This window comes from Haliotis rubra, unplaced genomic scaffold (genome assembly GCF_003918875.1).
Source record: "Haliotis rubra isolate DU_JTF1 unplaced genomic scaffold, ASM391887v1 Scf382, whole genome shotgun sequence".
Taxonomy (NCBI): Eukaryota; Metazoa; Mollusca; class Gastropoda; order Lepetellida; family Haliotidae; genus Haliotis; species Haliotis rubra.
The window spans coordinates 73-15,474 of record NW_025767060.1 but is presented as its reverse complement, the minus strand read 5'-3'; the positions used below and the strand labels follow the sequence as shown (position 1 = coordinate 15,474).

The window sequence follows — 15,402 nt, the reverse complement described above, 5'->3', positions numbered from 1 at the left end:
ATCACTGGATTGTCTGGTCCAGACTCGATTATTTACAGACCGCCGCCATAGCTGGAATAATGCTGAGTGCGGCGTTAAACAACAAACCAACCAATCTGGTCCGATTGCGAGTATGGTTATTACTGAATAAGAACTACTTCTGGCTACTGATATCATATGTATTCTCTTATTAATAATAGTAATGCACTTGTTGAGCTCCTAATGTCCAACCGATGCTGCTTAGTGGCGCTTTTACAGGGTCAGTAGGTTTTCAGTTGTTTCTTGAAAGAGTCTAGTGAAGTGCAGGATCTAAGGTTGATAGGAAGAAAGTTCCAGAGAATACGAGCGTTGGCTGAGAAGGCTCTGGTTGTAATATTACTGCCCTTGAATTTTGTAATGACACTTTATTGTGTGTGTCTTTGTAAGTACTTCGTAGTAATTTGAATTGAAATTTCAACCTAATTCATTTTATCATTTAATAGATGATTTCACAATGAATTCTTGTGTACAGATTTCAAGGTTAACTTATTGTTCCAATTTGAAATAACAACAAATAACAGCATAAAAACATGGTATGGATCATATGACATACAGTTGCGTTAGCTGTTGATTCAGTCTGCATAAGCATGTGTTAACTGAGCTCAGTGTACACAGATTCTCTTAAACGAAATATATCGCATGGATGCAGACTGAATGCTCAGTTGATGCAATACGGAGAAGGAATAACCCAATAATTCCCAATGATTTATTTAAAGAAATAAACACCCCCAAAAGCCAAACAAACCAACATATTATTTGTTGTAAAACAAATTTATGACATCTACTGCAACAATGTAAGGCTAGGATATGTTGGTGAAGAATGCCTTGTTTTCTACACCGGTACTGTAGGTGGCGCTCCCAGTCATCTTAATACTTATGACTTGGGGCATGTCTGAATCCTTCACAGTTCCATCGGCGTTCCTGGCGTATTTCCCCGTTTGATGTTCCGGAAGTGCAGGTCCCCAGCCCTGTGTTGGGCTGAAGGCTTTCAACTGTGTGAACAAAATGTGAATGTGTCATAAGTGTAATGTATGGTACTAGCTTAACCTGGGGAACTCCAAACATGGCCAAATGTTTAAAAAATCGCAAGCCGATAAAACATGGAGGATGAGGATGATTCGATCAGCGGACGTAGCTAGGTTCAGGAACACAACTGATCACAACTACTTATGGAGGTATACACCAGCCGCCAGAGCTAAGTGGCAGAATACACTACACACCAGAGATGGAAACTGGAATATACATAATATACTATTCTATTGACCTTGTAGAGTGAGTTAATTTAGTTTTACGCCGCTTATAGCAATATTCCAGCAATATCACTACGGGGACATCAGAAATGGGCTTCACACATTGTACCCATGTGAGGAATCGAACCCGGGTTTCGGCGTGACGGGCGAACGCTTTAACCACTAGGCTACCCCACCGCCTCTGACCTTATAAGACTTAGACGTATCAGTTGCTGAGATAAGTGCTCCGTCAAACAAAAAGCCACAACACATGCCCATCCAGAGACATCATTGCTTAAGAGGAGTGAAAGGTTCGACTCCGACTTGCATGCATGTGTCTATCAAAGCACGTAGCGTAGGGTCTATTACAATTTTCGTACAGGTTGTGTGTCATTAAATAAACTCAATACAAACCAATGAAAAGTTGTGATTGTAACAGTAAGAATTAAAACAGTGGATAAAAATAAAGCGGTACCAGTGCCTAGTTCTTGTACTGAATACTGTATTTGTACTGTCCAAACTACAAGTCAAATACCAGTAGCCTTTCAACGAACGTTTTCCAAACACAAATATGCACTTCTGCCACATGAACACCTTTGGAGACTTTAAAATGCCATGGCAGAGATGTTCGTATTCCCACTCACCTGTGTGGGTTCAATAGACGCATGGAACATCTGTACATTTGGGGACAAATAATATATACTGAACAACATTAGAAACGCACCACTCATATAATACGAAATATCCCCGTCAGACTGAAATGTACCCATGATATCTGAGCATCGTCGGCGCATTTTAGCGTGATGCGTTTCTAATGTTGTTCAGTATACTACTACGCAATGAACAATATACCAGCCATATTACGGCGAGTGACTCAGAAAATGACGTACCAAATTGTACCAATGTGGGGAATCGAACCTGAGTCTTTCGTGTGAGGCCGTCCGTATTTTTTTCTGTGTTTCTCATCTCCCGACCGACCCAAATTTTCATTCCGACGGAATAAATTTTTTATGTTATTGTACAAAATGCCGCCGACAGCAATAATTTCAGCCCGATCAAACGAATACTGTGTCTTAAAAGTCAACTTTGAAAAAAATATAAGATTTTGAAAAGTCTCCCAAGCATCTAAAGGGGCCATTCGTAACTGCTCGCCTCTTTCCGTGACCTACAAGAAAACTCGTACCCCTATCGTACGCCATAATTGCCAAGAATCGTGGCAAACACTAACACTAAAGTTTTCTTCAGAACCGTTGAATGAAAATCAGAATATAGTATCTGGTCTGTCACGTGAAATATTTTATCAACATAATGTTACTAAAACAAGAAGATACATATGTCATTCTATACGCATAAAATTCTATCATACACATCCTCTTGGGTGGTCAGAATGATCCGTTGTTTGTTGAGACAAATCTCTGTAAATGATTACTTATGTTTAGAGATTGAATGGTATTAAACCTTTGTAAGAAATGGATCAATGAATTAACATATATGACTCACAGCACTGACTGATGGGCACATTTTATAAGGGCTAAATCTTTATTTTAAACTATGATGACTGGTACTTATGCTGCAACCGACTAATTGGATAATAGGTGTATGGTACATCAAGTATGCGTCAGAAACAGTGTCAGAATTTAAAAGCAAAATGAAATGTGTGAAGAACTGCTGATCAAAACGTACTATTCATATTTATAATTAAAGGTTACATTCTACACAGACTTTCTTCAATTGTCAGGGATGTGTAATAATCACAAATTCGCGATAAATGTCTTCCAGGTGATACAGGTTCGTTGGTTGGGGGTGTATCTCCGATTCTTTTTACATTGAGGTTGGTGGTAGTATAAGATCTATTTGTTAAACTTGAATGCGACAATAGTTGAAGAATTGCCGTCGGAAATAACATAAGGGTTGATATATAAAGTGAGTTTACATTATTTCAGAGATGCTATGACACCCGAGACTTACACTGTCTCTTGTTCTGTCGTAGGAAATGCCCTGACAATATACCGATTTTTCATGGCTTTTTCCCGTTATCTTCTATCGTGTCAATTCGTATTGAGCTTGGAAATTAAAAAACTGTGGACCTGCAACCAGTGAGCTACCAGTGGAAGACAGCCTTTGACCGGTGGCAAAAAAAATAATACATAAAGTGATAAATCTCTCCAAAAATAAAGAAAGTGCCAGTTTTGAAGAACTGACTTTGTTGTATTCTGATCCAATGTGACATTTAAAGAGGCTCTATTAAAAGTTTGTAGCATAATTATTCCATATAGTTTCCTTATGTTTAATATGAACTGTCTAAAATTGAGAAAAAAGGATTGTCACAATAAGAAAAGCCTCTTTTTATGGTCTGGGTACTGTAGGAGGATCATTTTCTGTCACCAGCTTGAAAAGAATATGGCAAACTGCTTTTTCTTAATTTTTCTTCTTTTTTTTAAAAATTTATTTTCGCCTGCCTGCCCGCCCCTCATCAGCAGAAGTTTCAGCACCAGTTTGGAGATGAGAAACATAAAAAAATGTGGATGGCCTGATGACTCAACGCTTTAACCACTAGGCTAGCCCACCACAGCGGCACATGAACCTGCTGTATGTGTTTTGTTACACATCATACATCGGAACCCAGTTGTTAATAACATAATTACCATTCCCAATCTGCAGACTTGTACAGCCATGACGAGGAGTATCATAGCAACAGGGGCGACAACCATGCACCAGCCAATCGCCTCAGCCCACGGCGGGAACATGTAGTCACCATAGGAGGCCGGTGTGTACTGAGAGACTGACACTATCACGATGAACTTCAAATAGAAACAGCATTTGTATTTGTCACACAGTTATTGCCTCTGAAAACATGCTTAAAACTCTTTTTGTACATCTCATTTATCCAAACCTTTATCGGAGAAATAATCTAAGAGAGTTTTTTTAAAATGTTAAATATTTGGATATGTAACATTCCTCTGTATTGACCATTATGACGCCAAATTAAAGCTGTGGTAATTGGAAATTATTATTGAGAAATAATTTTTCACTGCTAAAAAGGAAATTGTATGAGGATCGTGACCAACAAATATCTATATTTAACATTTTCAGCAGATATAAAACTTTCTTATTCACGTATACATTTAAAATGAACTTTAAAAGTATTCAAATGATCACGCAGTTTAAGTAGCATTTTAAAAGGTACTTTGGTAAAAAGCAACTACTATGAAGAAGACCATATATACATCTGTGCATAAAATAAGCACCATCCTGTATTTTTTCCAATTAATTTTGTCCGAAATGAAATTCGAAACTCTTTCCAAAAAGTAACCATTATAATTTGATAGAGCAAGCATTTAACATTTCAAAAACGAAAACATCATTGAAATTACCAAGAACTTTAATTAGGATAATTGCCTATGTTTAAAACAGGTGTTTTTCTGTCCTAAAACAAGTTACCTTATTTTGAAAAGTGAAAGTAATAATTGATTGTTGTGTGGCCTATAAATTCGTTATTTATTGTGAATGGATAAAAGTTTATAAACTAAGATTGAGGAAAAGTTTCGGTCAAACTAAATAAAAGGAAAATTTTAAAATGCAGTAAAAGTTGCTTTACAAACAAAACAAACAGATTTTAGTTGTAATTATCAGTGTCCGACAAGGAGAAGTGTTTATTCATTACAATAAACTCAAAATCATAAAAAAATATTCCAAAATCTTATAAATGTGGCCTTTTTCAATTTTTGTCAATTGGCAATCTGAATTGTTGGAAAAAGGTCTGAATCTTTGACAATCGGGTTCTTCCTGATTATGCACAATTAAAGCTAATTGATGTCTAAATGTCATCTTGGTACATAACAGAATTGTTATATTTAGTGAAAACTTAATTTAATTGTATAGTTTGAGCATTAGAGGAATAGTTATTTTGGGTAAAAATTCAGTCCCATCACATTTTCATCAACATATTCTTTCAGAAAGAATAGAAAAGTTTATGGTATTTGTAAAACTGTCAGTAGATAAAGCTTCTTTAACTACAGGCTTATTAAATTAATGGCTGTAGCATCACATCTTATTTTCAAAATAGGGTGGTGCTTAATTAATGCACGGGTGTATATGTTTCAGACGTGTAAGCAGTTGGCGACGTCTAAGAGTTTCAGCGCTTACGACGATGACGACAGGAGTCAGGAAGACCCAGTTGATGACCCAGTAGGGGTTGGGCTTGTGGCCAATCATCATCTCGATGTCCTCCATGAAAGGGAGGAGACTTTTCCTATTCCCATCCCGAGGCCAGAACCAGCCAACCAAAGCTTAAACGGTTACGACAAGTGAAAAACTTTCTTCTGTTGGAATTATTTATTCTTCTACCTAATACCTGAGTTTGACACATTCGTGTGTACAGATATACAATAAACTTCGGTTATAACGATCCGCCTATAACGAACTAATGCATACAATCCCTTGCTGTATATTTTAGTCGAAATAAGTAAATCAAACTATGATTGTAACGAACTACTATATGGTGGTGCTCTAAGTTCGTCATAACCGTGTTGATCACTGGATTGTGTGGTCCAGACTCCATTACTTACAGACCGCCGCCATATAGCTGGAATATTGCTGAGTGCGGCGTAAAACTATAACCGAAGTTTACTGTATACAGAGAGAACCCATCATTAACATACGGGTATTAATGTTAACACAAAAAGGAAGCAATACTGTACAGAACCTACATTCACGGATCACTGTAAAGTTAAGGTCAGCAGGTGCGCGTCTATGTCAAGGTCACCAGTGAGTGAGGATTTGATCGACCATGATGCTGAGGTTTAGACAAAATGGTTATTAAATATGGTGTTATGTCATTGCTATCATAAACATAATCCTATCACAATACAATATCAACATCTATCCTATCACAATACAACAAAAATATTTTACAGCAATCACAACATAAGGATAAACATGAGGTGAAGTAGGAAATTTGATAAATAGATAAATAGATAAATTTGATTTAAATCTGACCTTTTTCTCCGATTCGACACATCTATGATGTGACCCTTCTTAACACCAACAGTGAAGGCTACTTTGATGTTCGAGATAAGCGAGTGTATCAGTCTGATTTCTGTATCGATAAAGTGACTCTTATTCCGAATTTGTGAAGTGGATTTTTTTTTATGAAGCGAGTCAAATTTGTTTTGAAAGGATAACATCCCATTGCCTCAAATCCGATTTATGGCGGTCAAAATTTGATTGATGTGACCTTTCCAGGGGTTACCAGTTCTTGATGAATGACACACATCAGAGAAAAAATCTGGAACAGGAACATCCGTTGTGTTTACGCGTACGTTCATTAACGTTAAAGTTCAAGACTGGGGGCTAGTGAAAAGAGTTTACTGCTTGAACGTGTAGCCAAACGAAACTGTAAATACATGAGTGTAATGACATTCGCGGGCACCTTGACTTGTATTTAAGCTTGAGAAGATGAAGTACTTACGGTAGACATACATGAGGCAGATGATCTCCGTCAGAGCCAGCAGCATGACGCTGTAGCTGCCACTGTACCAATCCATCAGTGTCAGCATGTAAATACCACCCTGGGGGAGTAAGTGTTTAGGTTTTTAAGCATTATTCTATGCCATGGATTTATCCATAATCATCTACTATAAAATTACATATCAAACATATTTCTTGTATTAAATATGAAATCATAAGGTCTCGATTATCTGCAGAAAACGGATTCCATATGGCGTCAAATGCATGAAATAGAGTTAAAGAAAATGTATCACTGAAAACAAGTGGTGGCACCAGGTGTTCACGAGATGGGTCAGCGTGACATTGTCTTGAGGACCGATAGCAACTGCCGCTCACACAATTTGTCTAAAGAGTAAGTGCATGTCCTCCACTGTCGTAGCATGTCCTGCCACAAACGTTTTGGAAAGCCTCACAAAAGCTTTGTATGTTGTAGCTTTGATGAAACAGCCCTTGACCATGAATCATATGAAATCTCCCTAGACAGAGCTCCTGGAGCAGTCGTAATATTGATATCCCTCTTGTCATACAGTTTGTTGAGAGATTTTTGTTCCTCGTAAAAACAGTTTCGCTTTCACCTCCAGTTAGCCACACCTCACTCACTCACTCACTCACATCAACAACAAAACAACACAAGTCAATGCATCATCCGACTCATCTCAACACAACGCCGTGTTCACACACGAATGAATGATGAAGCACTATGTGTTTTCTTTCGCATGGGTGCCTTGGTACAACCATAATATTGTTATGATGACATTTTTTTAACACGCCATGGAGTAAACTTAGTTGTTGTCTAGTTGGGCTCTGCCTACCTTTGTAACTTGGGGCAGACCGAGTAGAAATCCAACAAAACAACAGAATGCAGCGAACGGAGCCTTGTGCGTCCTCAGGAAACGTGGGAAGATGTCACTGATGCCGCTGATCAACGTCTCCATCATGACGAACTGAGGTTGATAGGTTTACATTTTTATCACAAGGAGTCAGCACAAAAACGTAATGAGCTGGGTGGATTATAACATCCAGAATCTCAGTGAGAAATCAACGTCTCTTTAACAGCTAAATGTAGTTCTACTATACATGTTCGTATCGTATATTTTAATTAATTCCTTGCAGGACTTGGATTATGCCTTTCATGTGTTCATGGTCTCTGAATTCCTATGTGTTCTATACCATACAGGGTGATGGAGTAGCCTCGCCTTTAAAGCGTTCGCGCCACCCTGAAGACCCGAGTTCGAGTCCTCAAGTCATTTAAGAGTGAGTTCCTAACCTGAGTGTCGAGGCCAATGTTTAACAGCATGAAGAAGAACAGGAAGGCCCACAGTGGTGACATCGGAAGTTGCGCAATGCCTTCTGGGTAAGCAATGAAAGCTAGACCCGGTCCTGAAAACGTTTGGTTGAGTAAGTCGAGTAGCAGTGATAGGATCTATAGACAGACATGGATATCATTTTCGTAAACATATGTCGCGAATATTCAGTGATGCATTTATATAATATTTTTTCCCTTTACACCAAACGGAATCAGTTTCTGAGGTCAGTCAAGACGGGGTATTCTATATTTAACATTGTCGAAAGTTTTGAACTGGTAATCACCTTGGTCGACCACACTCTCCACATCCTGGTTCGTGGTGTGAGCCATGGAACCCAGGAGGGAGAAGATGGCGAAGCCCGCGAACACACTGGTGCAACAATTGATAAAGGCGACGATGAGAGCATCCCTGAAAGAATATGCATTTGAATATGTTAAATACAATATATTCTACACTTATTCGATACCACATATTTCTCAATAAAATTTTGAAGAACATCTGCAAAGAAAACGCACGCACCTGTGATATTTTGCCTGAATTTGACAGTTTAACAGAAACCGTCCAGGAACTGTTTTAATTCTATAACAAAACCCAACAAAACGCACAAGATCTCACCGTTCACAGTTGTTTTTAAACTTGTTGTAACTGGACATGGTCAACAGACACCCGAATCCAGGACCCAGAGAGAAAAAGATCTGTGTGGCTGCGTCTCCCCATACCTGTATAACAGTACTCGTGTGTGAAATGATCCCCATACCTGCATAACAGTACTCGTGTTTGAAACGACATCTTCCTCCGCACCATAACACAAGCTGGAAGTAATAGTAAGCCACAAACGATTAGCCCCTGTTTTTTTAGCCTAGTCACAAAATAGATTTCTGGCTTACAGATGTACTTGCAGCGGACAGTACAAAGCATGTTAAGTGGAACTGTATTCGAATATTCTACATAACATTTGTTTACAATTTACAGACATCTTCATGATGTGTGCTGATACAACCAGTGGCCTGAAAACATGTTTTTGAAGGTAAGTCTTCTCAATCACATACGTCATCTAATAATCCTAAACCAAAAATACTGACTGACCAAAAAGTAACGGTTGAGAGTTATCTCACTTTGAGAAATGGCTTGTGCAGACGGAAATATGGTTATGAATTGGTTATGAATACGTACTGTGTATTGTAAAAGACCAAAGCACGTTTGGAAACATACACATATAAATCCATAGTCAGTTCTGACATTTTAGCCATAATTCCTATGCAATAATAACTTCAATACTGATATATGTTTAAGGGTACTTATAACTTTCATGTATGTGAAATGTTTGTACTTTTATTCATCCATAGCCCTTTACCCTACAGTAAAACGTGTTGTTTACCTGTTAGATGAATCACGTTTTACTATATTATTAGACGTGGCACGATTTCAGAGTTAACAAAGGTGCCTTAAGAGCTCTGCTGATTAATGAATGAATACCTAATCTCTATGGAACTGTATCTAGGTAATTATAATATCTACAAGAACATTTGATTATTCCTTAATATAAGTCTCCTTACCTTGGCCTCAGTCAGCCTGTGGACCTGTGGGGTCATGTAGAAGGTAATGCCCTTCTCGTATCCCTCTAGAGTCAGGCCTCGGGCCAGCAGGACTACCAGGATGATGTAGGGGAAGGTGGCGGTGAAGTACACGACCTGGAAGTAATAGGAGCCTTAAGAAGAATTCCTATACACACATATACACGTGTGTCAAACCGTCAGTAAATATTACGTTGAACTAACTTTACATTGTTTAAATTGCTGCGAGACACCGACCTTTCCAGAGGACTTGATTCCTTTCATGATACAAGCGAAGACTATGATCCAGGCAACCACGAGACTAGCAGCGTTTTTCAGGCTGATGCTTCCCATGTCTTCAAAGCCATCAGCTTCGTGGAGACGGAGCACATGCCGCCTTGAAAATACAATGATACAGTGACGGCTTGACAGAATGAGAATATGAGATCTGAATATGAAAATACCAAATACCACATTATTCGGTTCACTTGTGCCTAGTTGTTGTCGTATGTAGCTGAGGGGTGTGGGTGTAGCTGAGGGGTGTGGGTGTGGGTGTGTGGGTGAGGGGGTTGGGTGTGTGGGGTGTGTAGGGTAATTGTGTGTTGAGGGGAAAGTGGTGTTGATTTTTTGTGTATTTTAAATAATGTATCCACTTTCCCGAGAAGTTTTCAAAAGAATATGAAAATGGTCCAAAATTTGATAATCAAGAGAAAGTTTAATAAAAGCAGAGACGACAATACGATGATTCCGACTATAAAAACATAACGATTCAATTCAAGTCAATTGTTCACTGGACAAACCCTCACCCCCACCCCAAGCCCCCGACATAAAAATGATCACAAAACCAGACAAGAAAAACCGTACAACCCTAATCACTTTTGCTTGTCTCTTTTGATCATTCTGCAGAGTATATTAAGCACTTTGATATCTGAGAAAAGACATGAACGTTTTAACTTCAAAATGTAGACCCAAAAGGCTGGGGCTGCTGCATTAATGCTCCTCATATAGGGAAAGATGACTGTTGGAAAAGTTAATTGATGTGTAAAGGTATTATTACTAACTCCCAATACTCGGCACTAGGCGAGGTGAACCGTGTGCGGCATTCCTTTGTAGCATCATGTACGATCATGGATGAATTGAGCTGCGCGAAGTCGGTCAAGGTGTTGTTGAAAGTGATGGAGATGCGATCAAGTAGAGACACTACACAGTCTTTGTTGTACAGCTCGGCTGGAACATCAGTGACATTGTCAGGATTGTATCGTAAAACTGACATATGTTTCTTAAACACGTAGGTTCAGGTTATGCAGTTAAACACGATTCAGTGTTTGGTTAAAACACTGCGAGTAGCAGAGATAGATCAGTTGATAGGGCAGCGTTTATAAATGTAAGTGTATAAAGATTATACGAAGTTTCTGTTGAGTCCACTACTGTTCCAACTATATCATGTTACATATGTTTAAGATTTTATCAAACAATATTATATATTGACAAACATATAAAAAGTGAGCGGATACAATTCCATCGATGGCATTAGTCAAGGACATGGCGACGATGGGTTAACGTCCAGTTAACATAATTTGAAGTCATTTTGCTAATGTACAAAATGTCCGAAAACACATGATGCAGGTTTCTGAAGTTAACGGATTAATTTGACTTCCTAAAGTCCTCCTCTTACGAATATACCAAATACGAAATATCTGTGTGTATATCTCACAGGAAAGTATGTCCATCTTGGAAGTTTCATTCATAAGATCTAGGGGCGGATAACTCGTCCTGCAGGAGTTGGTGTTCCAGGGATTGTCACAGGATCCCCAGGGAACTGAACCATCCAGGCTGACGAAGCTGACGAACATGTAGTAGATGGCGTACATTATGACGACGTTGTAGTAGATACAGACCATGCCGCTGATAGTCACCATAGCAACCCCGATGCCTGGAATATGGGTTCAACAGACCAAGTGTACTCGGTGGTAATATGACCTCTGAAACCTCATGACGTAGTTTGTTACTTTGAATTTTTTTGTATTCTCCATCATTGTGTAAAACATAATCAACAAGTACCAACCTAGTCTAACGCCGATACTTATTTTTACCAGTATTTCAACAATATTATGGCTCGGGAAACCAGATATGGGTTCATTGCACCCACTTGGGGAATCGAACTAGAGTTTTGTAACCACTGGGCTACCCCACAGCACCCAACCCAGCCTAAACGTATCTCTGCAGGCGATTATTTAATTATTTACTTTATGCACAAAGAAGTCACGCGTTTATACATCAATAAACTCAAATTAATAATGAGGTCAATGAGAGTAGATAAATCAACAATAATTATATTCATTGGTATTCAATCATCAAGAAAGCGTATTACACCTGTACTAGTTCAGTGATCAGTGGTCAACGCAATCATGCATGAACGCTCATCTAACAAAAAGGTGTTGTCTATTTTTTCTTAGCTAGTGAAGGGTCGTTGTATCCTTTACAGTGTATTTATACGCATTTACTTTCATTGTGTTGGTTCAGCGTCTCTAATGCCCAGTGTTTGGGTGTAGAGCATTTACAGCTGAAAGCAACATGTCCATGATTCTACGACAGATCTGGATAACTACCGACTGCAAGGACAACAGTGGTACATACCATGGAACGCAGGGCTGACCTTCCACACCGTGATCGGCCCCTCGGAGGCGAACTGACCGACAGCAAGTTCCAGGAAGAATAACGGCAGACCAGCCACCACCAACATGATGACGTACGGGATCAGGAACGTGGCTGAAAACAGGATCGGGTGGCCTTACTTACAAAGAAATCTCACTCTTGTAGTCATTATTGTCCAAAAGGGTAGCTGGGCAAGTGGTCCGGCCACACGGGTTCGATTCCCCACAAGGCTATATATTGGTTCATGTGTGTATATCAGTAACATCTCCCGTCCACCAAGTCTAGAACATATATAAACTTATATACGGTGTATTGCTTGTCAGTGTATTCGTACCGTAACAACCTGCTGATAATTTCTGGCACTGATGTTTGTTAATATTCCAGCTATATGACAGCGGTCTGTTAATAATTAAGTCTTGACCAGACATTCCAGTGATTAACATCATGCGCATCCATCTACGCAGTTGAGATACGGTGACTTGAGAACTAGATAAGCAAGACTGACCACCCGATCCCGTCAGCTGTGTGACATGATTAAATGTTTGTATATAGTTTAGAATGTTTATTCTTTAGCTTTAACGGGAATTAAATGTTGCCTCTTGCGACAAGCATTGGTTGCTGAAGACCGAATGTTCACAGGCACATTGTCACTAAAGTCTGTTTCTTGGCAAAGCTCTTCTACTGGTAGTTATAAAATTCAGTGGGTGAGTGAGTTTTAGTTTTACACCGCTTTTAACAATATTCCAGCAATATCACGGTGGGGAACACCTGAAATGGTATAAGATTCAGCCAATGAAATAATCTTTAACCCCATGTTACTTCACCCTATTGTTCTTCAATCAGGTTAAATATCACACATGCAGATGTTACAATGTCCCTTAGATTTAACATGCATATGATCAGAGTTTCGGTTAGATGAGAACGACCATTGAGATAAAACACTTCCCCTTGGCTTCAATAAGTTTTTAAATCCTCATCCTCGCGTTTATTTCGGAATGTTTTACATGTCACGAAGGCAAGGACGACTAAACCCTGTTTTATCCCTCGGATGTTTGACAAATAAACGGGAAAGTGTTTTATTATACATTCGTCGTTTACACAGGGGCTACGTGAACACTGACCTCCTCCATTCCTGTAGCAAAGGTAGGGAAATCTCCAGACGTTTCCCAGACCAATGGCGTATCCCAGACAGGATAAGAAGAACTCGAACCGGCCTCCCCAAGACCCTCTCTCTGCTTTCTCCTAGACATGCACACATTGACAAATGGACACAATATACATACATTTAGATTTAAATTCAATTTAACAGTATGAACTAACATTCAAAAACATGAATACTTGCCTGAATGGTGGGGAATAAAGTTAAAAGTGAACAAGGCATATGCATTCTCAATACCGGAAGTTCTCTCACCAAACCGGAAATAGGTTTCCCTGTCGTGTTAGCTGGAGAGTTATACTTTTCTTCCTGCTGTAGACACAAACTTGTCAAAATCCAAACACGACAGAGTGAGATCGGAACAGCATTTGACAGCAAACACTCATTATTCCCCGCCTCGAAGGTATGGAGTTCTCAGTGAGGACTAATTTTCTCAAATTTTAGGACTGAAATTTTACACCCTGATGTTACTGGTCAGGGCCTATCGTGAGCTGTGTCTTATATCTAGTTTTTACAGAGATGTGGCCCTTGCTCCATCCTGTTTCCGACCTTTAGTCATTATGAGCGCTACTGTTACGTAATGTCCTGTCACAATGACTATTTCAAGGCTCAAGGCAATTTCGTACTTTTGTCTTACGTTTACTTATTTTATAAACTGACGTACAAATGAAAGTATACACCCGGTGCTGTTGGATTACTTTCCAAAGAGCGACGTAAATGTTTTGAAAAGAGTTTTTACAGTGATATATAAGTCACAGACTTTCCTAATATGTTACCAAAATACCACAGATATCGTGCCCAATTACGAAGTTGCCAGTCAAAATCACAACACTTTTCAAATAATCCCAAAACACCAGGTGTGTACTTTCTTTTGTACGTCAGTTTAGTTTCAGTATATATGGTAAAGTGATCAACTTGTCAGACATTAGTTGAGCGATGGTTGTTAAAACTACATTGGATATATGTCTAGAAAGTCAGGACAAATGATATATTCAAGATGTCGACGTGTTGCAATACATATCCATAACATTATATACAAAGGAATTCACTATTAGTAATTTCGGCTCACGCCGATACTTACTTTTAGCAGTATTTCAACAATATTACGGCTCGGGAAACCAGAAATGGGTTCATTGCAGGTGATTATTTAATTATTTACTTATGCACAAAGAAGTCAAGCGTTTATACATCAATAAACTCAAATTAATAATGAGGTCAATGAGAGTAGATAAATCAACAATAATTATATTCATTGGTATTCAATCATCGCTAGAAAGCGTATTACACCTGTACTAGTTCAGTGATCAAAAACGCACCATGCATGAACGCTCATCTAACAAAAGTGTTGTCTATTTTTCTTAGGCCAGTGAAGGGTCGTTGTATCCTTTTACAGTGTATTTATACGCGATTTACTTTCATTGTTGGTTCAGTCTCTAATACCCAGTGCTTGGGTGTAGAGCATTTTACAGCTGAAAAGCAACATGTCCATGATTCTACGACAGATCTGATAACTACCGACTGCAAGGACAACACAGTGGTACATACCATGGAACGCAGGGCTGACCTTCCACACCGCGATCGGCCCTCGGAGGCGAACTGACCGGACAGCAAGTTCCAGGAAGAATAACGGCAGACCAGCCACCACCAACATGATGACGTACGGATCAGGAACGTGGCTGAAACAGGATCGGGGTGGTTTCATTTACAAAGAAATCTCACTTTGTAGTCATTAATGTCCAAAAGGGTAGCTGGGCAAGTGGCCAATACTCGATTCGATTCCCACAAGGATATATATTGTTCATGTGTGCATATCAGTAACATCTCCCGGCCCACCAAGACTAGAACATATATAACGAGATAATGATGTATTGCTTGTCAGTAGTATTCGTACCGCAACAACCTACTGATACTTCTGGCACTGATGTTGTTAATATTCCAGCTGTATGACAGCGGTCTGTAACAATTAAGTCTTGACC

General features: G+C 39.1%; 1 protein-coding gene across 1 annotated transcript; it reads right to left on the bottom strand.

Annotated features, from left to right (window-relative positions):
- Positions 1–711: 711 nt before the first annotated feature.
- On the bottom strand, positions 712–15,102 carry LOC124286428 (sodium- and chloride-dependent glycine transporter 1-like; the record flags this gene model as incomplete). The annotated part of the gene is made up of 15 exons (XM_046722805.1): positions 712–1,010; positions 3,893–4,048; positions 5,394–5,493; positions 6,714–6,817; positions 7,568–7,699; positions 8,023–8,135; positions 8,346–8,470; positions 8,678–8,781; positions 9,619–9,753; positions 9,874–10,012; positions 10,677–10,842; positions 11,330–11,548; positions 12,253–12,384; positions 13,392–13,512; positions 14,991–15,102. Coding segments are annotated over 15 exons (2,050 nt in total), but the record flags the coding sequence as incomplete, so codon positions are not given.
- Positions 15,103–15,402: the final 300 nt, after the last annotated feature.